General features: G+C 37.6%; 1 protein-coding gene across 9 annotated transcripts in view; it reads right to left on the reverse strand.

Annotated features, from left to right (window-relative positions):
- Positions 1–15,535: 15,535 nt before the first annotated feature.
- LOC108706622 (teneurin-3) overlaps positions 15,536–24,834 on the reverse strand; it is a 507,440-nt gene continuing 498,141 nt past the window's right edge. For all 9 annotated transcript variants that reach the window (XM_041579517.1, XM_041579516.1, XM_041579515.1 and 6 more), the window contains 2 exons: positions 22,850–22,980; positions 15,536–17,118 (listed from right to left, as the gene is read on the reverse strand). In XM_041579517.1, coding sequence (XP_041435451.1) covers positions 16,363–17,118; positions 22,850–22,980 — 887 coding nt within the window. In that variant the 3' untranslated portion in view covers positions 15,536–16,362. The remainder of the gene's footprint in view (positions 17,119–22,849; positions 22,981–24,834) is intronic.

Genomic DNA, 24,834 nt, shown 5'->3' on the forward strand with positions numbered 1-24,834 from the left:
AACTAAGGTCTTTTTTGTTTTTTTTTAAATAAATGTACAGTATTGGTTTGCAAGATAATTGTGATTTTTCAATGGTATGTGAAATATAACATGAATGAAGATGAAAAGTACTTCATTTTTCAAAACATATTTCCTTTAATTATATTCCCGTTAATGTATAATCTGTTTGCAAAGCAAAACAGATTAGTATCTATTAAGCAGATAAGGGCAAGCATCAACATATGTGATATACAAGCAATGCCTTGGGAAGCTCACACAGTCAGAGGTTGCAGAGCACAAAGTCTTTCTTTTATTTTTATTTTTTTCAGATTTGAAATATTTTATTTGGTTTTCACAATAAACCATAAAAATCAATATGATAACAAATAGTATGCAGAATAAGAAGATTAATACAATGACATATTATACAGAGAATGTATAACTTACAATGAAGTACTATGTAAAATAAAATAGAAACTAACAAGAACTAACTATCACTAACTAAGCCAGTGGACGCATAGACATTCTTAAAAGAAAAAGAAGAAAGAAAAAAACCCATTGTCTTGGGAATGTCAGATAACCCCCCCTATGAACATTTTACAATTGAAGAAACTGAGATATTTGACTTCTGGTATTGGAGTCACAGAACTCAAAGTAAGGAGACCATATAAGTCTAAATGATTCTTTGGAATTATTTCCTTTAGTTTTTACTAATAAAGCTTCCTGGCAACTTAGCTGGTTCATATAAAGCCATTGTGTCTGTCAATGAGAGAGACTCATTTTGTAGCCAACAGTTAAATAAAGCCTTTCTGGAGGCAGCCAAAAATAAAATTGTCAATATTTTATTTTCTTGGCACTTAAATTCTATATTAAAATTTGAAGAGAGCCTACTATTATCTAGAAGCAACAAAGCAAAACCTGGAGATAATTTAATTTTTATTTTCAGATTAATGTTTAGAAAACTGGTAACTTCCTTCCAAAATATACTGACCTTTGGACAAGTCCATAGATAGTGAAAAAGGGACACATTATACTCATCACACTTGGGACAGTATGATACAGGACTAGAAAAGATACCTTTAGAAAAAATGTTTCCATAGGCTAAATGAACTAACTTAAAATGTTGTATCCTCCAACTCTCTGCCAAAGTGAATTTATTGTAATTACAAATAGACTTCACCAAATCTGAAGGGGATATTTGACATTGTAGAAACTCAACAAAGTCTTTCTTTAACCACAAAATGCAATTTTGCAATCACCAGGTTTAATTAATTAATTTAGGGGTAAAATAAACTACCACTAACAATACATAACCCCTATAAAAGGTCTAAAGTTTGCTACGTGGCTTGTAACCCGTAAGAATCGATCAACAATTCAAAAGGCTAAGACAACTGATGTCCATCTATTTTGGATTCAAATACCAAAATTCTTGACAAAGAATAGGACAATGAAGAAACATATGAACACCTTGCTTGACAATGGCACATTGGCAAGACTAAAGCAAGATCCAATAACTTTTCCATAGAAGCTAGTTGAAAATCAGAAAATACATAGACATTCAGCTTTTAATATTGTCATATGATAGGGTTGCCACCTGTCCTGAATTCACCAGACAGCCTGGTTTTTGGAAGGGCTGCCGGGTAAAAAAGTGCCTGCGTGGATTTCCAAATTAGGAAATCGGGACAGGACATTGACGTGAATGACATGAAGATTAGCCAATCCCTGATGTCACCGCCCCAACACCACCCGCCCAACATCACTGGCTCGCCCCCTGGCCATTTTCACCAAACAAAAAAGGTGGCAACCCTAACATATGATGAGGTCCAGGAAAAAAAGGACAAATTAATTATGTAATATATTTTAGATGTGAGGAATGGAAAGAAACTATTTGCAATGTGAAAATGTATGCCTTTGCACTAACAAATTTTCCTTTGCGCAAATTTACTACAGATTTTGCGAACCCGGACACTGTTTAGCGGCCACTTCCGACAGTGGAAGAAAGAATCTGAATTTTATAGTTTGCTCCAGTGTGCAGTGTATGTAATAAAGCTTCATTCACAGTGAAGAATATTACATTTCAAAATGTGAAATCTGTGAATTTACAGTAAATGATTTAGCCAAGTGCTCAACTAAATCCAAACTTGAATTCAAAATTAAAACAAAATCTCCCAAAAAATGCATCTGACTAAATTGTTCACATGTTCACTTGTTAAGAGCTTTAAAATGACATGACTTTGTATTCATTACAACTGAGCACTAAAGCAACATCCTGCAGAATATGTTGAGATTCAACTTCATCCCAAAATAAATGCTGGATTTAGTGCAAATGTACTGGAATTAGTTTCACATTTTGGCAACTAAGTTTTGGTGCTTTTCGAAACCCACAGTCTGTAATATAAAATGATAAATATATCATAAAGGGCATCATCTGCTGGTACATTAAACCGTACAAAGATTAAAAAGAAGTATATATGAGGCAGGATATATATAGAAGCCTTTCAGACTCTGGCTAATGTTGCAAGCATTTAGGCACTGGCATTTAGTGATGGGCGAATTTATTCAGCAGGCGCAAATTTGCAGCACATTTGCTCGTTTCGATACCGGCGAATAAATTAGCGAATTTGCCGCGAAAATTCGCCGGTGTCTCGATTTCAACGCCGGTGTCAAAGGTTTTTCATCACCCGTCAAAATTCGCCCATCACTGCTGGCATTCAGTATTTGCTGGGAAACATACGTAAATTCATATCAGTATGAAGCAAGTGAGCAAACTGGAAGTCTAAAAGTGTGTTATGGAAGCATGAATAAACAAGCTTCTCAGAAAAGTAATTACAAGAAAATGAGGCAGCCCATACCTAGGATTGCTGGCTGCAGCTTAAGTATAGGGCTCAAGATCACTTAGAGCAGGTGTACTTAGTCCTATAGTACCACTGGATGGCCACAAAACAACCTAATGCCATTATAAGCAATCAGAAACGAATATGCTGATAAATTACACAAAGGCAACATCATTTTGAACACATGCTTAGTTCAGCTCAAATAAAATATACCATGTAATCGAGAAGCAGTGTCAGTGATGGGGAATAGGATTATAAAATAAAGAACCCAGTTAAGGGAGGTCAGATAAAGGAGAACAGACAAAGCAGATTGCTGCAGTGCAACTGTTATAGTCAATAAAATATGACAAAATTCTCCCATGCTGGGCGCAAAGTGCTGGCAAAGGGATTTTGGATTGTTTATTTCCTGATCACTGCATCATAATTGCATTCTATTGTTTTTTTTTTATGTTTAAATATTTTAATAGCATTAAGGCATGGTGCTTCATAATAAAGAGAACCTCCTTATCTACAAAACTCCAAATAATTCTGGATAACAAATGGGCCGCTTGAGGCAGCAGCTCAAGTGCTGCCCCCTCTCTTTACCACTACAGACTGTCCAGAGAAAAACGGAATAGTTGGGAGGTGTGTATTGTACAAGGCTTATGTAACCTGTGCTCTACCCTTGGGAGCAGCTGAAAATAGTACCCAAATTATCTAAAGGACAATAATCACTATAGAATATACTGCACTATGGTAGAAGAAGAAATGATACTAGCTCAGGTGAGTGAGTAAAGTTGGAAGCCGTTCAAGGAACAGTGTGAACTTTAGTAAAATACCTTCCATTTCGACAGACCACTGGGTAGCTGAGGCTGTAAAAGACTCCCAAAAAGGTGCATGCACTTGGAACATGCTTTAAATGAAATCTATTTACAGACATTTAGGAAAGTATGAAATAGGTGAGAAATCTGTTTGCTGATACAGTATATTCTGCTCATTGTAAAATCAAACAGGGACATAAGGAGTTGCAATTTTAATATTACAATTTAGACAGTTACAGAGCGCAGAGAAAAGCTGCATGCTTAGCACTCTAAATAATTAATTTAATTATATGAGTTGTTTGTTTTGTGCTATTTTTTTTTTTTGCCACCAAAGCTGGAGATGTAACAATGTGCTGTACTTAGCAATACGAGGATTTAATCTGCTCTGCACGAGGCGTTCAGGACGCATAGTAATAATAAGCTAAAGGGGAAACAAAGGACTATTTAATCTACTAGGCTTGCATACATAACCATACAGCTTCTTGGCTTTAATATTATTTCATTAAGTATCATTACTGAAGTTAAATAACCCTGAAAGTGCAGACAAAAGGCTAATCTCACTGTGCCATTATCTGGAATTTTAGGTTCATAAATAATAAACAGAAGTTGTGAATCCTGTGCTTAGAAATACAAGAAGGCTACAGTATCCTATATGCTGTGTTTTTGCTATTATTACAACTCCCAGCAATCCCAGCAAGGCTTATATGTCCATGATGTGCCTATGTAAACACCCAGTAAGGCATTTACTTACTGCATTATAACAACATAAGATGAGAAGGATCACTGTCAGTATTACACTGTATTGTATAACAGATTTATTTTAATTACTTGTAACAAGTTATTCATTATCAAGGCTCATTAATACTCTAATTAGAATAAAGCAAGACACGAGGCGCCAGTTTTCCACCATAACATGTTTGATATGTAGGCACATATTGGATTCAGCGCTATAGTGACCCCAAGGAGCCTGTTTCTATAAGTGGAACCGTGCCAGCTGGTTACATGCCCATAGTTTTCAGCACTTTGCTTATCTGTAGAATTAAATTACAATTTTCAAAAGACTGTTCAAAAGGTTCAACTAACAATGGTGTTATAAAGAACAGAACATTTCCCGAAAGTTTAGCTATAATCGAAGCAAGTTTATTTTGATTTTTTAGCAGATCTTTAAGGGACAATCTTTGTGCAGACTTCCAATCTCTCTTTTGTTCTTTGCACATAAGAGGAATGAGGTTCTAATATACTATGCAAGATGGACTCCAGTAAGAACAGCTCCCTTACTGGCTCATGATAAGAACCCTGACCACTACATAGGGTGGGGTAAGGGAAACAGCATCACACTTTAAATACAGTGCTGTTTTTTGTAGTATAGTACAGTAGAATGAGCATTAATATTTATAAGGACAGAATAGTTTTTTCGTTACTGCCTTTTATCACTTTCCCCTGTGTTTTTCTTGAAAAAGTTTCACCACTCATCAGTGGCTTCTTCAGGTCAACTGAAGGGGTAGGGAATTCCCCGGCATTTAGACTCTTGAGGGTAGTAAAGTCACAGACATCCAATCACAATGGTTCCATTTAAACCTAGCAACACCCTAAGACAGAAGTTTGTGCACCCTTAAGACCCAACACCAAAGCACATGAAGAGAAATGTGGTCTATGTGGTCCGAAATTGTTGCACACCAATAAAATTTGACTTGCATCAATAAAAAAAAATTGTTGCCCATAGACTTCATTGCATTTGGCAATTTTTTTGCCGTTTTGCAAATTTTGGGCGAAGCAAAATGGGTCTCTACTTCCAGCTAATCCAACTGCTAAATTAAAAAATTTAAATAAATATAGCTAATAATAAAAAAAAACCACAGAGTCAGGGGAAAAAGTTACAGTGCACAATTGCATGTTTCTTCTCCCTGTTGATCCTCAGGAGACTTGGTATTCAGGGGAAGTTTGGGAAAGGTAAGACAGCAACATGCTTATTCCCCCTGGCCAGTGCCACTGTGTGTTTGTGGGGGGAGGGCGCTAACATGTTGGCTTTTCTTGTCCTTAAATGTAAAAAATGTAAAAGGGCAGCATTTACTATAATGCACAAGTCAAGTTGATGTGATTATCCTATAAGGCATTATTTATTTATTGGGCATTTCTGATATCTGTTGGTTAAGTTGGTATTTTCAGTATACAGTATATGGTTCTACTAGAACACCTACTGTATATTGGTCATACAGTTAATTTCACACACGCTTTTAAAAGCAGTTCTTTCCCTTCTCAGTATATACTAAGATGGTTACATTGCTGTGGACATGAAAAGAGAAGACATGCCAAACAGAATTCTATCTAAACAAGCAGTGTGTTAGGCCAACAAGTTGATATAATAAAATAGTAATCTATTTGCTATCTATGGGGACAAATACAACTTCAAACCACAGAGGAGCTGCCGACAATGGCTAAAGGAGAAGTGATCCATGAGCTCCATAAACTGTAGCTTCACGATATCTCACCTTAACAGCATTCTGCTCTCAGACAACACGTTTAACTGATATTTATTTTATAGGCAATTCCATGGAAAGTCATATAAGCATATTTTTGGCTACTGGTCTGGGGCTCATGTGCTAACACCAGGCAGATGTGCCTCAGTGCAGTTACTCACCAATCACAGTCAGCTTGGATTTGTCTAGGTATAAATTCAATACTAAACATATTCATTGCATACTCCAACGTGCTCCTGGTTGACCACAAAACTTGTCTCCACTGGTCAGAAACCTCACCTCAGTGTTTAGACCCCAGGAGATGTGTTGGAAGGCATGTCAACAATCAGAGGGATACTGGGGTACAACTATATCAGGAACTGTCACTTTTTTACTGTTCCATATTTCAGAGAGCTCACAAAAATTACTTCTTACTATGGGCCATAGCTGCTCAGTGGTCACATCATTACCAACAGCCTTTTTCTTACATTGCGTTGTGTTTAATTTGTCCCTTAATCTTTGGTTGCCTGACATCCATGTGCCACGGATCTCAAAATAAAATATCATGAAATGCTAATCCCTGAACAGTTGGATTGTTCTGTGGGTCCTAATACCCTATTAGCTATTCACCTCCCAATAAATAAACTCTGCTATTCCAGCCATGGAACCAATGTCCCCACTAATTCCTTCTTGGCTATGTGTGCAAAAAAATATTTTGTGCATACATTTCAAACTTGTATGCGCAATTTTAAAAACTGTGTCTGTGTATGCTGGTCAGAATAAATGCAAAATGTTTAGCTTTCCCCTTTTTTGTGCACACCACAATTTTTCCTAAAAATTTGTGTGCACATGCACAAGCGCACAGCTTAGTGGGAACATTGCATGGAACACTATGTGTACTTTAGTTATAGCTGGAGTGCTGCACGCTGGACATATTCTAGTAGTAAAACCATTTTTGTGTCTACACAGGCCTACAAACAGTTAATAAATGAATAAAACATGTGGCTGTTATACATTATATTATTACACAAAGGCGATAATGGAAAGTGGACAGTAGAAAACAGAAAAACCTCGAGATTTAACGGCACATGAAGCAAGCATTATCGGTGTTTTTCTTTTTTTCAAATGACACGGTGCACTGCTTCTCGACAAATGTGATAGGCGAGCATGGAATAGAGGAAGACAAGGCCCCTTCCGAGTCTGTATTATGTTTCCATTAAATCCTGGAAGCTCTGTAGTGATTTCATGGTCCCAGGAAGTTTTCCAAATGGCAGATAACAAAACAAGTTATAAAAAAAACATCCCCAAAGCAAGGAAAAGCTGGGTGGGAGGTGGGAGAATGTTCTCTGGCCACATTCACTGAACAAGGGGGGTTGCTGTCAGTTTGGTTTGTCATGCAGATTGGAAAACCACACACAGACACTTGGCAAAATACAAAGGTAAATGAGACGGGCTGTGTTCATGCAGGGGCGGCATCGCGGGTAAACTGATAACGCACGCAGCCCTGTCCAACAAACAAACGAGTCACACTATGTTGGTGTGACCCCTTACGTAGTAGTGGGCTGATAGTAGTGGGCTTGAATATGGCAGAATTAAATACTATTTGTTAGGATTTAGCTTGGCAGTTTGATCAATTTTAACCACATGGCCAGACCATTTATGCATTACAATTTCAGCTGCAGACTTACATTGTCACAAGGTACACAGTGTATCAACTTGCACCCCAGACCCATTATCTACCACATGCACGTGCAGTTGAGTTGGCTTTGAAGCATTTGGCTCAATATAACTTCCTGCCAGCAGCAAATGACGTTGGAATTATGAGAAAATTGAGCTATTGACTCTTTCCAGTTTTCAAATGGGGGTCCCTGATTCCATCTAAAAAGCAAATGCTCTGTAAGGCTACACATGTATTGTTATTGCTAATTTTTAATTCTCACTTTCTAGTAAGGTCCTCTCCTATTCATATTCCAGCCTCTTATTCAAATCAGTGCATGGTTTCTAGGGTAATTTGGACCCTAGCTACCAGATTGTTTATAATGCAAATTGAAGATCTGCTGAATAAAAAGTTAAATAACTCAAAAACCTTAAATAATAAAATATGAAAAACAAATGCAAATGGTCTCAGAATATCTCTCTCTACATCATATTAAAAGTTTACTCAAAAGTGAATAACCCCTTTAAAGGAACGTATAAATAGATATATAAGTTTGAGCAAAATAAAAAAATGTTTCTAACTTAGTTAGCTTTGCAGCTCTCTAACTCTGAGTTAGTCAGCGATTTTAAGGGGGGCCACATGGGACATAACCGTTCAGTGATTTTGCAATTGATCCTCATTCAGCTCAGATACAAAAGCAAATAATTATGACCCATGTGGCCCCCTTAAGTCACTGATTGGTTACTGCCTGGTAACCAATCAGTGGAAACCAAGAGAGCTGCAAAGCAGGAAGTAGGGTTCTGGCTATTATGTTAGACATCAAATCACTCCAGTCTTTATACATTACATTTTTGGCTAACTAACTATATTGAAAACATTTTTTATTTTGCACAGCCTATCTATTTACCCAGTTTTTATTTTTAAAACGAGTTTTCTGCCACACCCCTCCAGTGATTTTAAATGCAATATTCTCTGTGTAGGTGCCATTTTATAAAGCCTTGTAAAAAAATAAATAATGATAATGCAGCACAAATCACCAGCTGAACACCCAAGGCATTGCTGTGTAAAATCTGGAGTCTTGATAAAGCTTTGTCCCAAAATCACAGTAGACTTGATAAAGCTTTGCATTGATTTTATGTGTGCACAAAGCCTAGTGTAAAATTCCAATATAAAGAGCAGCTTACCCTTGAAAAAAATTGTCATTATTCATTGACATTTTTATGGCATTTTGTATCCTGGAATTTCCTTTCAGCCTAATTTTCTCCATTGAATTGAACGGTTAATGGCAGGTCTGAGGCGGTATACAAATAATAATGGTAATTAGTGATGGGTGAAATTTCTCTCAATTTGCAAAACTCGAAAATTAAAGTCAATGGGCGTCCGAATAGTGTTGATGTGCAACACTTTTGACGCAAACGACTTTTCAGATGCGTGTCCAAAATTTATTGTGGAAATGTGGAAATTCACCGCAAATTTGCGCCTGGTGGATTTATTCGCCCATCACTAATGGTAATTATTATGTTCAGCAGGTGTAAAAGACAATACACACCTTTATAAATATCACAACTAGTTCATTTTTAATAGAGTCTATCCGGGATGAAGACGCACTGCGTAAAATCCTATACACAGATTTATAAATATCTTGTATTCTTTTTATACCACAGTTTATACCATTTTTTTCTGGTTTAAACAGCTTGATAAGGAAGCCCTGCAGTATGTGAAACCCCAAAATAAATGAAGTCACTATCATATACAAGCCATACATTAATATGTAAATAAGGTTTGTTTATTTAAAAATATACAAGCCAAATCTTGCAGTTACATTCTGAGAGACAGGTCACCACCATATCAAATTTATAGACATTCCACAGTGTTACAATATATGTGAAAACAGTTGCCGTGGGCAAATAAAATACACCTGGAAACACAAGGCGCAGAATGTATGGTAGAATGAAGGCTCATAGCAATATCATTATGATAATAGATTCACCTGATCTAAGGAAAAAGGCAATTTTAACTATAGAGTCATTATGATGTGTTTAACATAGGTTTCATTCGGTTGACCTATGGGCTGGCCAGATAATGCTTCACAGGCAAGAAAAGTTCATTAATAATTTTTAGCTTATCATTAGTATTCATGTCAAGTATTCCCAATCTGTGGATATCTGTGATCTACATTGTTTTCTTGTATCCCAGCCTTCCATCCAATCCTCTAACTCCAGTCCTGCCTGTGGAAGTTGGAACACATTTTTCTTATCTTTACCTATGGGAGCCAATCTATACAGAAGCCAGAATTCTACAGAAATGATATTAGTTATGAAAAAGTTCTATTTTCATATTGAAGCCTTCATTCCCCCCACAACCTGGAAATTCCTGTAGACGACAGCATCAATAAATGAGAGTACATGGCAATCATTTCTTTAGGCTTGGACTATTTTCATATTAATGGGACCTAACAAAAATAATATAACCTTTTATCATATTTGCATTATTGCAGTAACTTTAATAATCCTTAGACAATGGTAATATATAAAAGTAACTTTAGTATACTTAGGCAATGGTATTGGCTAATGGTTTGAAAATGTTTTTTGTTTTTCCCACATCCGGTCACTTTACCCCAGAAACCAGGCAGACTAGAGGACAAACATGGGAAAACAAAAAGAAAACAGGAAGTAACAATACAAATCTATGCTTAGAATGAAACTGCATTCTGGTTGGAGCTGTCCCAGATCCTCATCTTTTAAGTTCCAGTGTACTGCACATGCTCAGTGTGATCGATTCAACTGCTGGAAAGCTTAGCTTTGGGGTCATATAAAATAATTAAAACATGAGAAGAATGATTACATCCGTCATAAAAACTGATGCTACAGGGCAGATTATTAGTCAATAATATGATGCCAAATAATGTAAATCTGAACTACTAATCAGCCTTATGTTATCAGTTTTATATTGAATATGTACTGTATATTTTTATTGATCCCAAAGCTTAGGTTATAGCATCAACCAAGGAAATATAATGTAAATCAGAAAGACGGAGCGCTTATGGGGGCATTTTGTACTTTGAGTTTGTACAGAAGCCTAAGGGTCAGGCCACACTGGGCGTTTTGGGGAGATTTGGTCGGCTGACGATTAATCGCCTCGGTTTTGCGGCAACCAATCTCCCCATAGCCTTCCCTCACTCTGCGCCGGCTAAAATGAAAAAACGCTAATCACACGCGGCGATTTATTTTCTGAAGTCATCCGAAGTTTCCTCGTGAGGCATCTTCGGAAAACGAACTGCCACATGTGATTAGTGCCAGCGTTTTTTCATTTTAAGCCGGCGCAGAGTCAGGGAAGGCGTTTGGGGAGATTGGTCGCTGCAAAGACTAGGCGATTAGTCGCCAGGCAACCAAATCTCCCCAAAACGCCCAGTGTGACCTTACCCTAAATGGTCTAACTTAATTACAGGAAGATCTCAACTATTGTAGTTGCACCCTGTGACTTTGTGACCCTGCCAGTCCTTGCCTAAACTCCATTGATTAAATCAATTGTAGACAAAGAAAACAGATACTCATGCTGATCTCACTACACAGACCAGTTGGACAATTTGATTTTTTTTGATTTTTTATTTATTTGTTTTCGAATTGTATTTGGCCACTCCACATTGACCTTGTTAAACAGTTAAATATTTGTTATTGTTTCAAAAAAATATGTTGCATCTTTGATAACTGTTTAGCATTTACTCAATAGATTGACTTATTTGTTTGTGGAGGTAGTCAATTTGGTATTTTTTTTACTATATGGGTGAACTGCTCTGTGTGTGCTTGGACAAATTATTGTTCAAATAAGATGTTATTGATCAGAAAATTGAAAAAGGAAGAATCGTTGATTCCTGGCGGTTTGGAGGGTCAGCAAAATTAGAGCCAACCAGATCTGTGTAAGTTACCATCAATTATACAGCCAATTTGCAAGAATACATGATCTGGGTAACAGAAAGTTACAGCTTCTAGACTCAAGGAAAGTTCACAGTTAATCCATTTTTAATCTTAGAAACTCTATAGCCAAGGGCAGCATCAAGTAAATGTCAACTTCCATTTATTCTGACTTTAATATTCTAATGTAGTCCATGGAGGCACTGCTTCTGGTTCCAAAAGACCATTTTGCCCACTAAACTCTCAAATATAAGCATAACAGGGGTTTTGGGTGCTATTCTATTGTGTCTAGAGATGGCATTCGCCAGGATAAAAAACAAACGGGTCTAATTTATATGTATGTAGATGTCTCATTAATTGAAATACTTGAATAATAACCTCTCAGTACAAACGGAACATATTTTTCTTATCCACACTAAACTGAAAAATATCATTTAATGGTCCCCTATAGAAAAAGTTGCAAATGCTATTGCTTATGTTTCCTAAATATCACCAACAACCCATTCTAAAAAGAAATCTGAAACTTCAATATATATATATATATATATATATTGTTAGAAAGCAACATTGCAGCTTAGTCAAACTTGTATATTGCACTGACCCTACCCATTATGTGACTCACTGAACCTTATTCTGATAACCCACCTTCCCTAAATGCCCTGGGACTACAGAACTGATAGGATCCCATTGTGAGACTAAAGTCACCCTTGTTACCCTCCTGTCATCGGAAAACTTTTTTTTTCAAAACGCACCAGTTAATAGAAGAATTCTGCACTGAAATCCATTTCTCAAAAGAGCAAACAGATTTTTTTTATATTCAATTTTGAAATCTGACATGGGGCTAGACATTTTGTCAATTTCCCAGCTGCCCCTGGTCATGTGACTTGCACTTTAGGAGAGAAATGCTTTCTGGCAGGCTGCTGTTTTTCCTTCTCAATGTAACTGAAGGAGTCTCAGTGGGACATGGGTTTTTACTATTGTTGTTCTTAGATCTACCAGGCAGCTGTTATCTTGTGTTAGGGAGCTGCTATCTGGTTACCTTCCCATTGTTCTTTTGTTTGGCTGCTGGGGGGGGGGAGGGGGTGATATTAATACAACTTGCAGTACAGCAGTAAAGAGTGATTGAAGTTTATCAGAGCACAAGTCACATGACTTGGGGAAGCTGGGAAAACAATATGTCTAGCCCCATGTCAGATTTCAAATCGAATATAAAAAAATCTGTTTGCTCTTTTGAAAAATGGATTTCAGTGCAGAATTCTGCCGGAGCAGCACTATTCATTTTGAAAAAAATTTTTCCCACGACAGTATCCCTTTAAAACCATAGACTTCTCTCGTATTTCCTTGCATTTTTGACCAAATTATACATTCAACTGTGCATTTGCATGAAATACAATCAACATGGTTATCACACCAAAGATGATTAAGATATGACTGTCTGTGACACTCACATGCTCAGTGGGCTCTGAGCAGCTGTTGAGAAGCTAAGCTTAGGGGTTGTCACAAATTATCAAGCAGAAAATGAGGTTGGCCTGTAATATAAGCTGATGCTACAGGGCTGATTATTAAATTCTGATGCTAATTGCACTGGTTTCTGTGCTGCCATGTAGTAATTATCTGTATTAATTACTAATCAGCCTTATATTGTGACATTTCTATTCTATGTGTACTGTATATTGTGAGTGGGTCCCTAAGCTCAGTAAGTGACAGCAGCACAGAGCATGTGCAGTAAATCAGCAGAAAAGAAGATGGGGAGCTACTGGGGCATCTTTGGAGACAGAGATTTTTACTGCTAAAGGGTGGTGGTTGCTGTGGGATGGTACACAAACCCAAAACATAATGTACAACATTTCAAGCCTGCTTCATTAGTTACACTTTAGTTCTCCTTTAATATGCACTGAGGAACTCCAAGTGTGGCCAAGGCAAAGGCTAACTCGATATACCCTAAGTAAGAAAGTGAAGCAGAGATAAGTGACTAATGCAGTATAAGAACTATGAAGCTGTTTCTATACCGGTGCCATAAAGCTGACAATAGAGACAAGTCTAATGAGCGAGTCTGAGAACAATTCATACCATACATTATTTTAAGTGGTGCCAATTATCTTTCTGCATTTGAGATTATCCCTTTCATTCCCGAGCAACCCAGACATGAAAAGAATATTTCATCGGAAAAGTGGATTCTCTAAAACGCTACAGCAATACGGTTGGTGTCATTGCGATTGTAGTATGTGCTACCTTTACTCCTGAATGCACACTTTATACGTATCACTGCTTGTTCTACTGCCAATTTTCCAAAGGAGTTTCTTTTAAAAGCTCTACCAGGACAAAAAAAACAATATATGTTATATATATGTGTATATATATATATATATATATATATATATATATATATATATATATATATATATATATATACACACAGGTATGGGACCTGTTATCCAGAATGCTTGGGACCTGGGGCTTTCCAAATAACAGATCTTTCCGTAATTTGGATCTTCATACCTTAAGACTAGAAAATCATGTAAACATTAAGGGGCAGATTTGTCAAGGGTCGAATTTCGAAGTGATAAATACTTCGAAATTCGACCCTCGAATTGAAATACTTTGACTTCGAATATCGAAGTCGAAGTATTTTTCACCGAATTTGGCCATCGAACAATCGAAGTAAAATCGTTCAATCGAACAATTAAGTCGTTCGAATCGAACTATTCGAATAGAACTATTCGAATGATTTTAGCGCACGATCGAACGATTTTACTTTGATGTGTAAAGACTTAGAAAACTGCTCTAGAAGGTCCCCATAGGGTAACATAGCACTTCGGCAGGTTTAATTGAAGTCAAAGTTTTTTTAAAGAGACAGTACTTCGATTATCCAATGATCGAATATTCGAACGATTTTACTTCTAATCGAAGTCGTAGGGGCCCATTTACTTAGTTCGAGTGAAGGAATGGAATAAAAAAAAACTTCGAATTTCGAATTATTTTTTGGCTACTTCGACCATCGAATTTGCTACTTCGACCTTCGACTGCGACTTCGAATCAACGATTCGAACTACAAATCGTTCGACTATTCGACCATTCGATAGTCGAAGTACTGTCTCTTTAAAAAAAACTTCGACTCCCTAGTTCGCCACCTAAAACCTACCGAAGTCAATGTTAGCCTATGGGGAAGGTCCCCATAGGCTTTGGAACAATTTTTAGGATTAAAATCCTTCGAATCGAATGATTCATAGGATTTAATCGTTCGATCTAACTATTTGCGGTAAATCCTTCGACTTCGATATTCGAAGTCGAAGGATTTCCATTCGGCAGTCAAATATTGAGGGTTAATTAACCCTCGATATTTGACCATAAGTAAATTTGCCCCGTAGTATCCTATTCGATGGTCGAAGTATCCAAAAATTTTTGAATTTTTTTTACTTCGAAAATTCCCTCGAATTCACTTCGCCCCTTGATAAATCTGCCCCTAAGTCTACTAGAAAATCATGTAAACATTAAATAAACCCAATAGGCTGATTTTGCTTCCAATAAGGATTCATTATATCTTAGTTGGGATCAAGGACAAGCTACTGTTTTATTATTACAGAGAAAAAGGAAATCATTTTTTACATTTTTAATTATTTGGATAAAATGGAGTCTATGGTAGACAGCCTTTCTGTAATTTGGAGCTTTCTGGATAAGGGGTTTCTGGATAACGGATCCCATACCTACATATGTATAGGAAAAGCATTAAAGCCAAAATAATCTTTCCATACTTTGAGCAGCGAGCTATGGCTGAAAGCCAGTGAACAAAAGGCAATGCACAATGGGATTTGCAGTTCGGCTGCAGCTGGAGAAATACTGTAACACTAGCTTTCATATGGATTTCCACCACTACAAAACAAATAGAAAAGCTCTTACATTCATTTTTTTTTTATGATTTTATTTTATATATAAACTTTCTGAAACACTTTTACATAAATTAACTCCTCTGAGACTAATATTTGATGTACAGTAAATTGTAATTCCTATAAAAATCCATAAACAACTTGTTTCACATAATTTACAAAAAAAAAAAAAGCTGATTCCTTTGCTGAAACTTGAAGAGAATTCTACTTGCAATAGATTTTTTCTCAAGGCAAAACCATGTTTGTAAAATCTGTTATTAAAGTCACATGGTAGCGTTAGTCACGTGTGCCAATGTCCTTTTATAAAGCAGCACAGTAAAAGCAGCTGAGTTGTCTATAAACAGGAATTCTGATCCACGTTTTAAAAGTAACAATGATATATACCACATCCTATGCAGAGAGAAAGAGAGAGAAATCCAGAAACGACTCTTTTTTGTTTGTTTTTTTAAGCAAAGGTCAACGTTTCAATAATATTCAGAAACACTGTACGGGTCATTTTTTTAAAATACAGTGCCTGGATTAACATTTATAAGAGCCTACTGCAAAATCTATAGGCTTTCCTCTCCAGTCCGAGTGCAGTGATATGCATATGTAAACATTTTTTTAAAGCAGATCACCTTTAAGGTCATTTGTAAAAACACATTGGGGGGGGGGATTTGTGAAAGTGTTTTCTTTTCCCACAAAGGCTCTTTCTCTACAGAGTCCAACAGAGATTGTGCTACAGAAAGGATATCTGAGCAAACTGAGGCTCAAATAGCAATGCAGCGGAACAGTTTCTGTCTCCCGTTGAGCGGAAGCACGTGTACTTTGTCTCTTTGGCAGCCTTCGCAAGGCCGTTGTGTTACCTTTTCCCGATCTCACTTTGTCTGAGAAATTGTATATTATTTGAGCTGTCCGCTAACTCAGGGTATTGCTCCACTGAGAGTACATAGTACCCATCATATCCTTGGACTTTTCCTGCGCTAAGCAGCTGTCTTTTCTCCCCTTCAGTCCACAACCTGGCACCTTCTTCCCCATCCCTTACTTTTTGTTGTTCTCTGGCCCAGGAGTGGGAGAGAGCTCTTTGCCTAGCTTGCTCCAGAATCCGAGCCTTCTCTTCATCGAGAGTCATTCCATAACGTACATGAAGAGCCAAAGTACCGTACTGCATTTCTACATCAGCAAACCTGCGAGTTCTCCCATTCACTACTGTAGTTGACTGGGACACTGTAACATTGATGCCATTTTCCAAGGCTTTGCGTCCACTTGTTAGCCTTAAGGTTCCAAGATCACTCTCTGGTGTTGTGGTCTTGATGAAGTAATGTGTGTCCCTTCCTTCTATAGTGAAATGTAAATTTTCCAGGTAGAAGGCATTGTTGAGAACTGCTGCTACTTTGATACAGTCTTCGTTGGCAATGTTTAGTGCGTTGGTAATCACCTTGCCTTGACTGACAGCTAGCATGACCCCTTTTCCAATTAGTGACTTCACGGTGGCAAACCAAAGCCATGATTTCTCCCCGCCGGATTTGCGTCTGCTTATCTGAATCTCCGGCATTTTCCCCAACGATAAGAAAGATTTTGTTTGTCTGGCCACTTGTTGCTGCACTCCAGAAATTGGCTGGAAAAACAAAACAAAATGAAATGATTAAAGAAGATCCATAAACATTTATTAGGTATAAGAAACTGTGTGGATGTATATTTTGAGATGAGATTGCTTGGTTTTACAGTTCTAATGTTTGGAATATGCACCGAGAACATCAACCAACCAGATTAATAAAGGCTGTTTGGTTGCTATGGGTTACTAAAAGATGAGAAAACACTGTATCATTTATTATTTCCCTAATAACCTTAAACTTCTTCAGTTAGAAGCAACATTAAACATGTAACATGGACAGGTAAGGAAGCCATCAAATATCCAGTGCAAACATTTCTAATGACACCAGTAAATCTGCCCCATGGTGCATAGTTATTTTCTTTAATTTTCCTACAAAAAGGTGCCCCCGGAATTCTACAGCTCAGACCGATTGATCTTTAGGTAGAGGGATCAATTCCCTGAAACGCTCAGGCAACGTTATCTGATTTTGATCAAGAGTGTCATCTTTTTCTACTGATAGGATACGTTGATTGATTTGTCCTACAAAGATCAAACACCTAAATAACCTGCACAATTCCTCATTTGACTCTTAATTCCTGCCACAATAAACTGGTTATTCTAGATCTTAGGCTGGTGGCACACTATAAGATTCGGGGGAGATTAGTCACCCAGCGACAAATCTCCTCTTCTTCTGGTGACTAATTTCCCCAAATGCCTTCCCGCCGGCAAGAATTTGAATCGCATGATGGCATACGTATTGCTTCATTTTCCAAAGTTGCCCGAAGTTGCCTCGCGAGGAAACGTTGGGCGACTTTGGAAAACCGAAGCGCTATATAATGCCAGCCTGCCGGCAATTCGTGAAGGCATTTGGGGAACTTAGTCACCCAAAGAAGAGGAGATTTGTCGCGACTAATCTCCCCCGAATCTTACCGTATGCCACCAACCTAAATGTTATGTGCCAGCCCAGCAATGTGATTCCCATGCCCATTTATGCCCCATTATACCCCAACCATGCTCAGCTCTGCACAAATTGGCATATGAATTCTGGAACACAGGCGGCATGTTCTTTCCTTGTGTCTGATGGATAGTCTTGTCTCTCCACTTGGCCTTCAGCTAATGAAAATCTCAACAAAAAAATTCATCCAGTCATTCATTTTTTAAGTCATTAACAGATAATCCATGTATCTACTCCCCAATTAAAATGAATGTCATCTGGAATTCTGCAATTAAATGTAACATTGATAACCAAGTAAAAAAAAGCGATTTATTATTATTATTTTCAACTTCTTTCTCTACTTCTGTTAAACAGTATTGTCAATTTGTCATTTCTAAGAAAATTGTGCATGCCTGTCGGTATGTATGTATGTTGAACAAAGTTAATGTTGCTAAAAAACATAATTTTACCAGCACATAATGTGTTGCATTATATATATGATGACTATGTATAAATATATAAGGGGATCATATAATAATCTCTCTAATGCTTTATTTACCAGTAGGTCTTTCCAGCTGACACAAGGTCACCCATTCCGATTAGAAAAAAGGAGGTTCCGCCTAAATATTCGGAAGGGGTTTTTTACAGTGAGAGCTGTGAAGATGTGGAATTCTCTCCCTGAATCAGTTGTACTGGCTGATACATTAGATAGCTTTAAGAAGGGGTTGGATAGCTTTTTAGCAAGTGAGGGAATACAGGGTTATGGAAGATAGCTCATAGGATAAGTTGATCCAGGGACTGGTCCGATTGCCATTTTGGAGTCAGGAAGGAATTTTTCCCCCTCTAAGGCAAATTGGAGAGGCTTCAGATGGGTTTTTTTTTTGCCTTCCTCTGGATCAACTGGCAGATAGGTAGTTAATATATATAAAAAAAACAAAAAAAAGGTTGAACTCGATGGACATGCGTCTTTTTTCAACCTTACTTACTATGTTACTATGTATATACAGTATATGCGTAATGTTTCTCTTATAGCCACAAATGTACCCATGATTATCATGATTCTACTAACATCTGTAATAAGAGCAACATACGCCACGCAAACAATAGATCAAAGTGGAAGTGAAATTACTATCTGATTGACTGCAGACCTCTTCAGATTTCTCCAGGAGCTTTGATTTTATTAACAGGGCAGGCGTTTCAGCATGGGAAAGGCCTGTGTGCCAAACAGCAATGGGTAGAGAAATATGTATTTAATGTGATAGAATCCATATGCAGCTTCATAGAAAATAGATTATACTATTGGAAGTTGTAGGCTAATACTGTATATATAGGTTGTGAAACTTTCAGTGTTATCCTTGTACCTATAATAGCGTATATACTGTATATTATATAGTCATTCTGCTGTAGTTTTTAAATTAATCCAAATACTTCTGTAAGGCCTCAATGTGCATGCAGTATAAGTACAACCCTGTTCTGTTATACCCTAATCTAAACCTTTTCTTGACTAGGCCATCAACCTTAAAATTCAAAGTAAAAATCCTAATTTATGTTTACAAAACTAGCAAAAAGCATTAAGACTGCCATCTAATTAATATTTGTCATTTTTTGTATTCTTTTGAGCCTAATGAATTCTAAGAAGCTTCCGACTAAAACTGCAAATAAAGCTTTTTCATTGTTTTGGTGCTTAGCCTTAGGCAAAATCATACATGCCCCTATTGCTGGTTTAGCACGGAGCCGTAGAAAAGGAATACACAAGCTAATGTAAGACTGTTTATGATCATCCCTCCCACTGTAGTGGTTTCTCTTTTATATATTTTTTCTGTATTTTGTTTAAATGAGTGATCAGAGAAAAATAAATCCTTTCAATAGGCATTCTGAGTGCTTGTTGGTAGGCTTGACTGGCTTTCAATTACATACTGGACGCTTTCCACTATTTTCAACATCCAAAACAAAATGAAACAATAGCAGTTTTACAGATGCAGTTTGCAATTTCATGTCCCAACTTATGTATGGCATTTTGGGATGATTTAGGCTGCATCTGCATCCAGTTTAGTCTTGTGAAAAATGCTGGATTCTTCTCTATCAACAGTTCATTAAAAACAGCATTTTGGTCACTGGTCTCATTTACAAAAGTGCAAAGTGGATTGCCACCTTTCCTGGAAAAAATATCAGCCTTTGAGTATTTTAAGCCAGGTGGCAACTCTAAATCCTGCCACATTTAAAGAATCCATTTGTCTTGTAGTGTTGAATGCAACCAGTTACTGTTATAAGTAATTTGTTGCTGAATCATTGCTATAAATGTAGATTTATTTTAAAATGAATATTGGTAAGATTCAGTGTTTAATATTTCCTTTTCCTAATTCAGTTATAGTGTGTGATATATTTGATCAGGGCAATGTGTAAGTGATTAAAGGAGAAGGAAAGTCTGTTTGCACTTGGGGTGCCAAATGTTAGGCACCCCAAATGAATGTATTGACTTACCTGAAACCCCGGGGTGGTGCTCCTATCGGCAGAAAACTGCACCGGCCCAGGGTTATACCAGTGAGCACCACGGAGCGATCCTCTTCCGGCTTCTTCTTTCTTCAAATTTCCCCGGGCAAACGCATGCACAGTAGATCAAAATAGCTGACTTTTTAGTTAAAGTTTGGCTTTTCGTTCTACTGTGCATGCACAACCATGCAAAGAAAGAAGAAGCAGGAAAAAGATCTTTCCGTGGTGCTCACTGGTATAACCCCGGGCCGGTGCAGTTTTCCGCCGATAGAAGCACCACCCGGGGTTTCAGGTAAGTTAATACTTATCACTTGGGGGCACCTAACATTTGGCACCCCAAGTGCAAACAGACTTTCCTTCTCCTTTAAAGCCTATAGGTATGTGGAGTAACCAACTGCAATAAGCATGGCATGCCTTGCAGGGCAGCCATCAGGGGGGGACAGGGGGGAGCGTTGTAGGGGGCCCCGAGGGCAAGGGGGGCCCTGGCCACGCCGCACTTTCTTGATTTGCCGGGCCCCCCTGCTTTCTGAGAGCTGCCAACTTCGGGAAGGCAGGGCGGGAGCACAAGGGGAGGTATCTTCTGTCCATTACTTCCCATTATTGGTCACTGAGTTTAAGTCCCGGTTGAGCTGCTCAGGGATTGGATAGTTGAGGTTTGAACTTCTCCTCCAGCTCATCCAATCACCATGCAGCTTTTCCAGGACTTGAAATTCTGTGACCAATAAGGGAAGAAATTGCTGTCACTGGAAGAAGATGCAGCCACCTGTGCTTCCCTCCTCCCTTCTGTAGTTGGTAGCTCACTGACAGCAGGTGGGCAACTCTAATGAAGTAAGTGTAACATGGCAGGGCCCCCCTAAAGGTAAGCCTTTATGGTCCCTGTTGTGTGGTGGGGCACTGGGCACCAAATTTTTTTTAAACTTCTGGGGGGGGGCAAGTTTTTTTACATGGACGTTTCAGGGGGGCCCTGGCCACCAATTTTCTGACAACGTGGGGGGGGGCCTGGCCACCAATTTTTTTCAATGGGGGGCCCTGACCACAAATGTTTTTTTCACTATGTGGGGTCCTAGCCACCAATATTTTTTAATGGGGGGCCCTGACCACAAATGTTTTTTTCAAGGGGGGGCCCTGACCACCAATATTTTTTTATTGTTTTATTAACATGTGGGAACCATAGCCAACAATGTTTGGTGGGGGTGGACCTGTAGGTGGGACTTGTGGTGGGCGCAGCCCAGGGGGCCCAGGACATTTTTTCATATGGGGCCCTGCGGTTTCTGATGGCGGCCCTGATGCCTTGTAAAAACTATACATAAAAGCAATTGACAAAGGCATGGCTTATTGTAGCTAGAACATTCCCTCCCTCCTACCATTTGCATATAAAAAAAAGAAGCTATATTTCTTGCCACTGCAAAAATCAGGCATTTGCACGCTCTAGGGATGACGCATTGTTGTTGGAGGGTGGAGAATAGTCTGGTAGAGACAATGAACAGACAGAGCGGGATAACAGCAGATGCAAATAGCCCCCAACTGTAGAAAGAGAACTATTATTATATAATTTTATTATTATTATATATTATTATTATTATAGGGAAAAGAGAGAAGATTAAAACTATTTATAAACAGGGGTCATTTTCTGTATAACACAATGTGCTAAATACTACTACTATGTGCAAAGAGAAGGCTTCCTGTGTATTAAAAAACGTGTTAATTGCCTTTAAAAGTAAATATAATATTTCTGAAAGAAACAGAGTTGTGTTAAACTAGATGCCTAGGGGGACAATATCTCTCTAAAAGGAACTTAAATGAACGACCACCCTGTAGAACCCATTGTGGCTGGCTTTTCTGCCAAGCCACAATACTGTAAATCCTGCTGTTTTTTTCCAGTGTAAGTACAGTAAATGCCTGTAAATGCATTTTGTGGACTGCGTGTTGGCTTTTCTTTCACCCCTTTGATCCATCCATTCCTTCCTCAGTTCCCCAGGGTTCTGCCAAAAGTTCCAAAACATTTACAGTCTTGTGGCATATTGTACTCTTGAAGGGGAGTTTCATTGCATTTTCCATAGACACCTTAAAATATGTTTCATAAAACTAGAAACCAAAGATAAAGGGATTTACCAGGTGTTTATTCCCTTCTAGGGTTGCCACCTGACCGGTATTTTACTGGCCTGGACAGTAAAAAAATGGTGGTTGATCCCAATGTTATTAATAGGTAAAAAGATAAATATATACAATAGGAAGGCCTATATTTTTTTTTACAGAAAAGGTGGCACCCTATTCCCTTCTGAGAGAAAATGGAGACAACTCAGAAAAAACAAATCGGAAAAAATAACATACCGGCACATCATCCCATTGCTGACTCTTAAGAAGTTCGTACGACGGCTCTGTTAAACCAAACTTGGGGATGCGGTAACCAGGTATGGCATTGTGGAGATGAAAACCAAATGTCACCAACCAGCTGTTGACATCTACATTAAAAAAAACAAACACAAAATATATATAATATCATATAAATACTGTACAGTACCATTTGCCAATATCCTCCTATTAGAAGTACAACAGCAATTCTAACAATATTTGTGCATGGTCATTTTCTAATATTCCACACCAAAATAAGAGGAAATGAATGATGACTAAACTGAAACAGTTTGGTCAGAGTAAAACCAGGTAAATATTTTTTTTGTTTCATTTTATGCATTATAATTAATGACGGTCAAATTTATTCGCCAGGCACAAATTTGCGGCAAATTTCTGTTTCGCCACCTGCAAATAAATTTGCGAATTTGTTGTGAAAATCAGTTCTGATGCCGGTGGCAATTAAACGCATGCCCATTGACTTTAATGCACGTCAAATTGTCGCCTGCATCGGAATTGACGTGAATTTCACTGGAAATTTGTAGATTTTTCAGGAAAGCGTAATTATGGGTTTACATGGATTATTTAGAGATATACTGTATTTATATATATATATATATATATATATATATATATATATATATATATATATATATCGTTTTAGAGTTTTAGTTCTCATTTTAATTAAGACACCAAAAAGTCTGTTATAAAGCCACCTTTCGATAAACATATTCTGCACAGAGTCTAGAAAGCTGTCATCTGCTGTCACTGAACAGGCATAAAGGGTTTGTTTTTCAGCATTATGGGAAAAAACTAAAAGTCTTCTGGACTTGCTAATTAGCTATTGTCTTTGATAGCACACATGTCACATTATATGAATGCTGCATTAGAATAATGACAACACAATCTACTTTTGGACTTGTCAAAGCAGAGAATAAATTGACATTTCTTTCAGCAAAGGGGGTGTACATGGGCTCAGGTGGTTTCAGGAGCATCACCGGCTTTCCCATTCTCACTGGTTAAATAATCTGTGATGAATTGCTTGTCAAAATAATGTGAGACTTCTAGTTTTCCCTACACTTTTGTCAAGAGCATCTCATTTCAGTGATTATAAGACAGTGTCCTTACTTCTGTGAGCACAGGAACTTCTCAAGTACATATTTATATATCTTTTTTTTAATTTAACAATTTTTTCTTTGTCCCTACTCCCTACAAACCAGTTCTGGTAATGCCAGATAAACCTAGTGAAAATGTATTTTACTTATTTCTTAGTGAACAGCCACAGTTTTCTTAAATCCTGGAAGAGGGGGGTTGGAGACCTATGTTTAACCTACACTTAGCAATAGATCCACATTTCTGTTTTGAGTTCAGAAATGAATTGTTGCTATGTTTTATTAAACAGTATTTTTTCAACTTTCTTCTCTGGGCATACTAAGCTCAAGCCAACCCAACAGGAAGCATTTTCAACATTTCAAGGCTTAAGTTGGATATAACTTTATATTGTCTGTTTCATTGGTGAATTACAGATATATTAGTCAGCAGTGTTTATAAAACTGTTCTGCTTGAAAGTCATTTTTTTTAAATTGGACTACACATTTGTTTCACAAATTTGTGCAAATCAGCTACAAAAGAAAGAGCCCAAATAAAATGTCAGTTGCCTACTTCAGCATTATAAATTGTCTTTTCATTGTCATGATTAGTGCCCAGCAGGAGTTGTTTTATTATCAAATCATTACTGCATTTCGAACAAATGAAAGCTTCAGTTGCAAATGTAATAACTTCACAACAAACCTAATCCAGCCTTCCAAGGAAGCTAAATGTTATAAAAGATTGCTGGATTTGAAAGCAGGCGAGAACGCTTATGTATGTATATGTCTGCAATGGTATGGAGCTCTGATGGAGAAGTTAAAGGACCAGTAACATCAAAAAATGAAATTGTTTTAAATTAATAAAAATATAATGCAGTG

Source organism: Xenopus laevis, chromosome 1S, assembly GCF_017654675.1.
Source record: "Xenopus laevis strain J_2021 chromosome 1S, Xenopus_laevis_v10.1, whole genome shotgun sequence".
In the NCBI taxonomy this organism is placed as follows: domain Eukaryota; kingdom Metazoa; phylum Chordata; class Amphibia; order Anura; family Pipidae; genus Xenopus; species Xenopus laevis.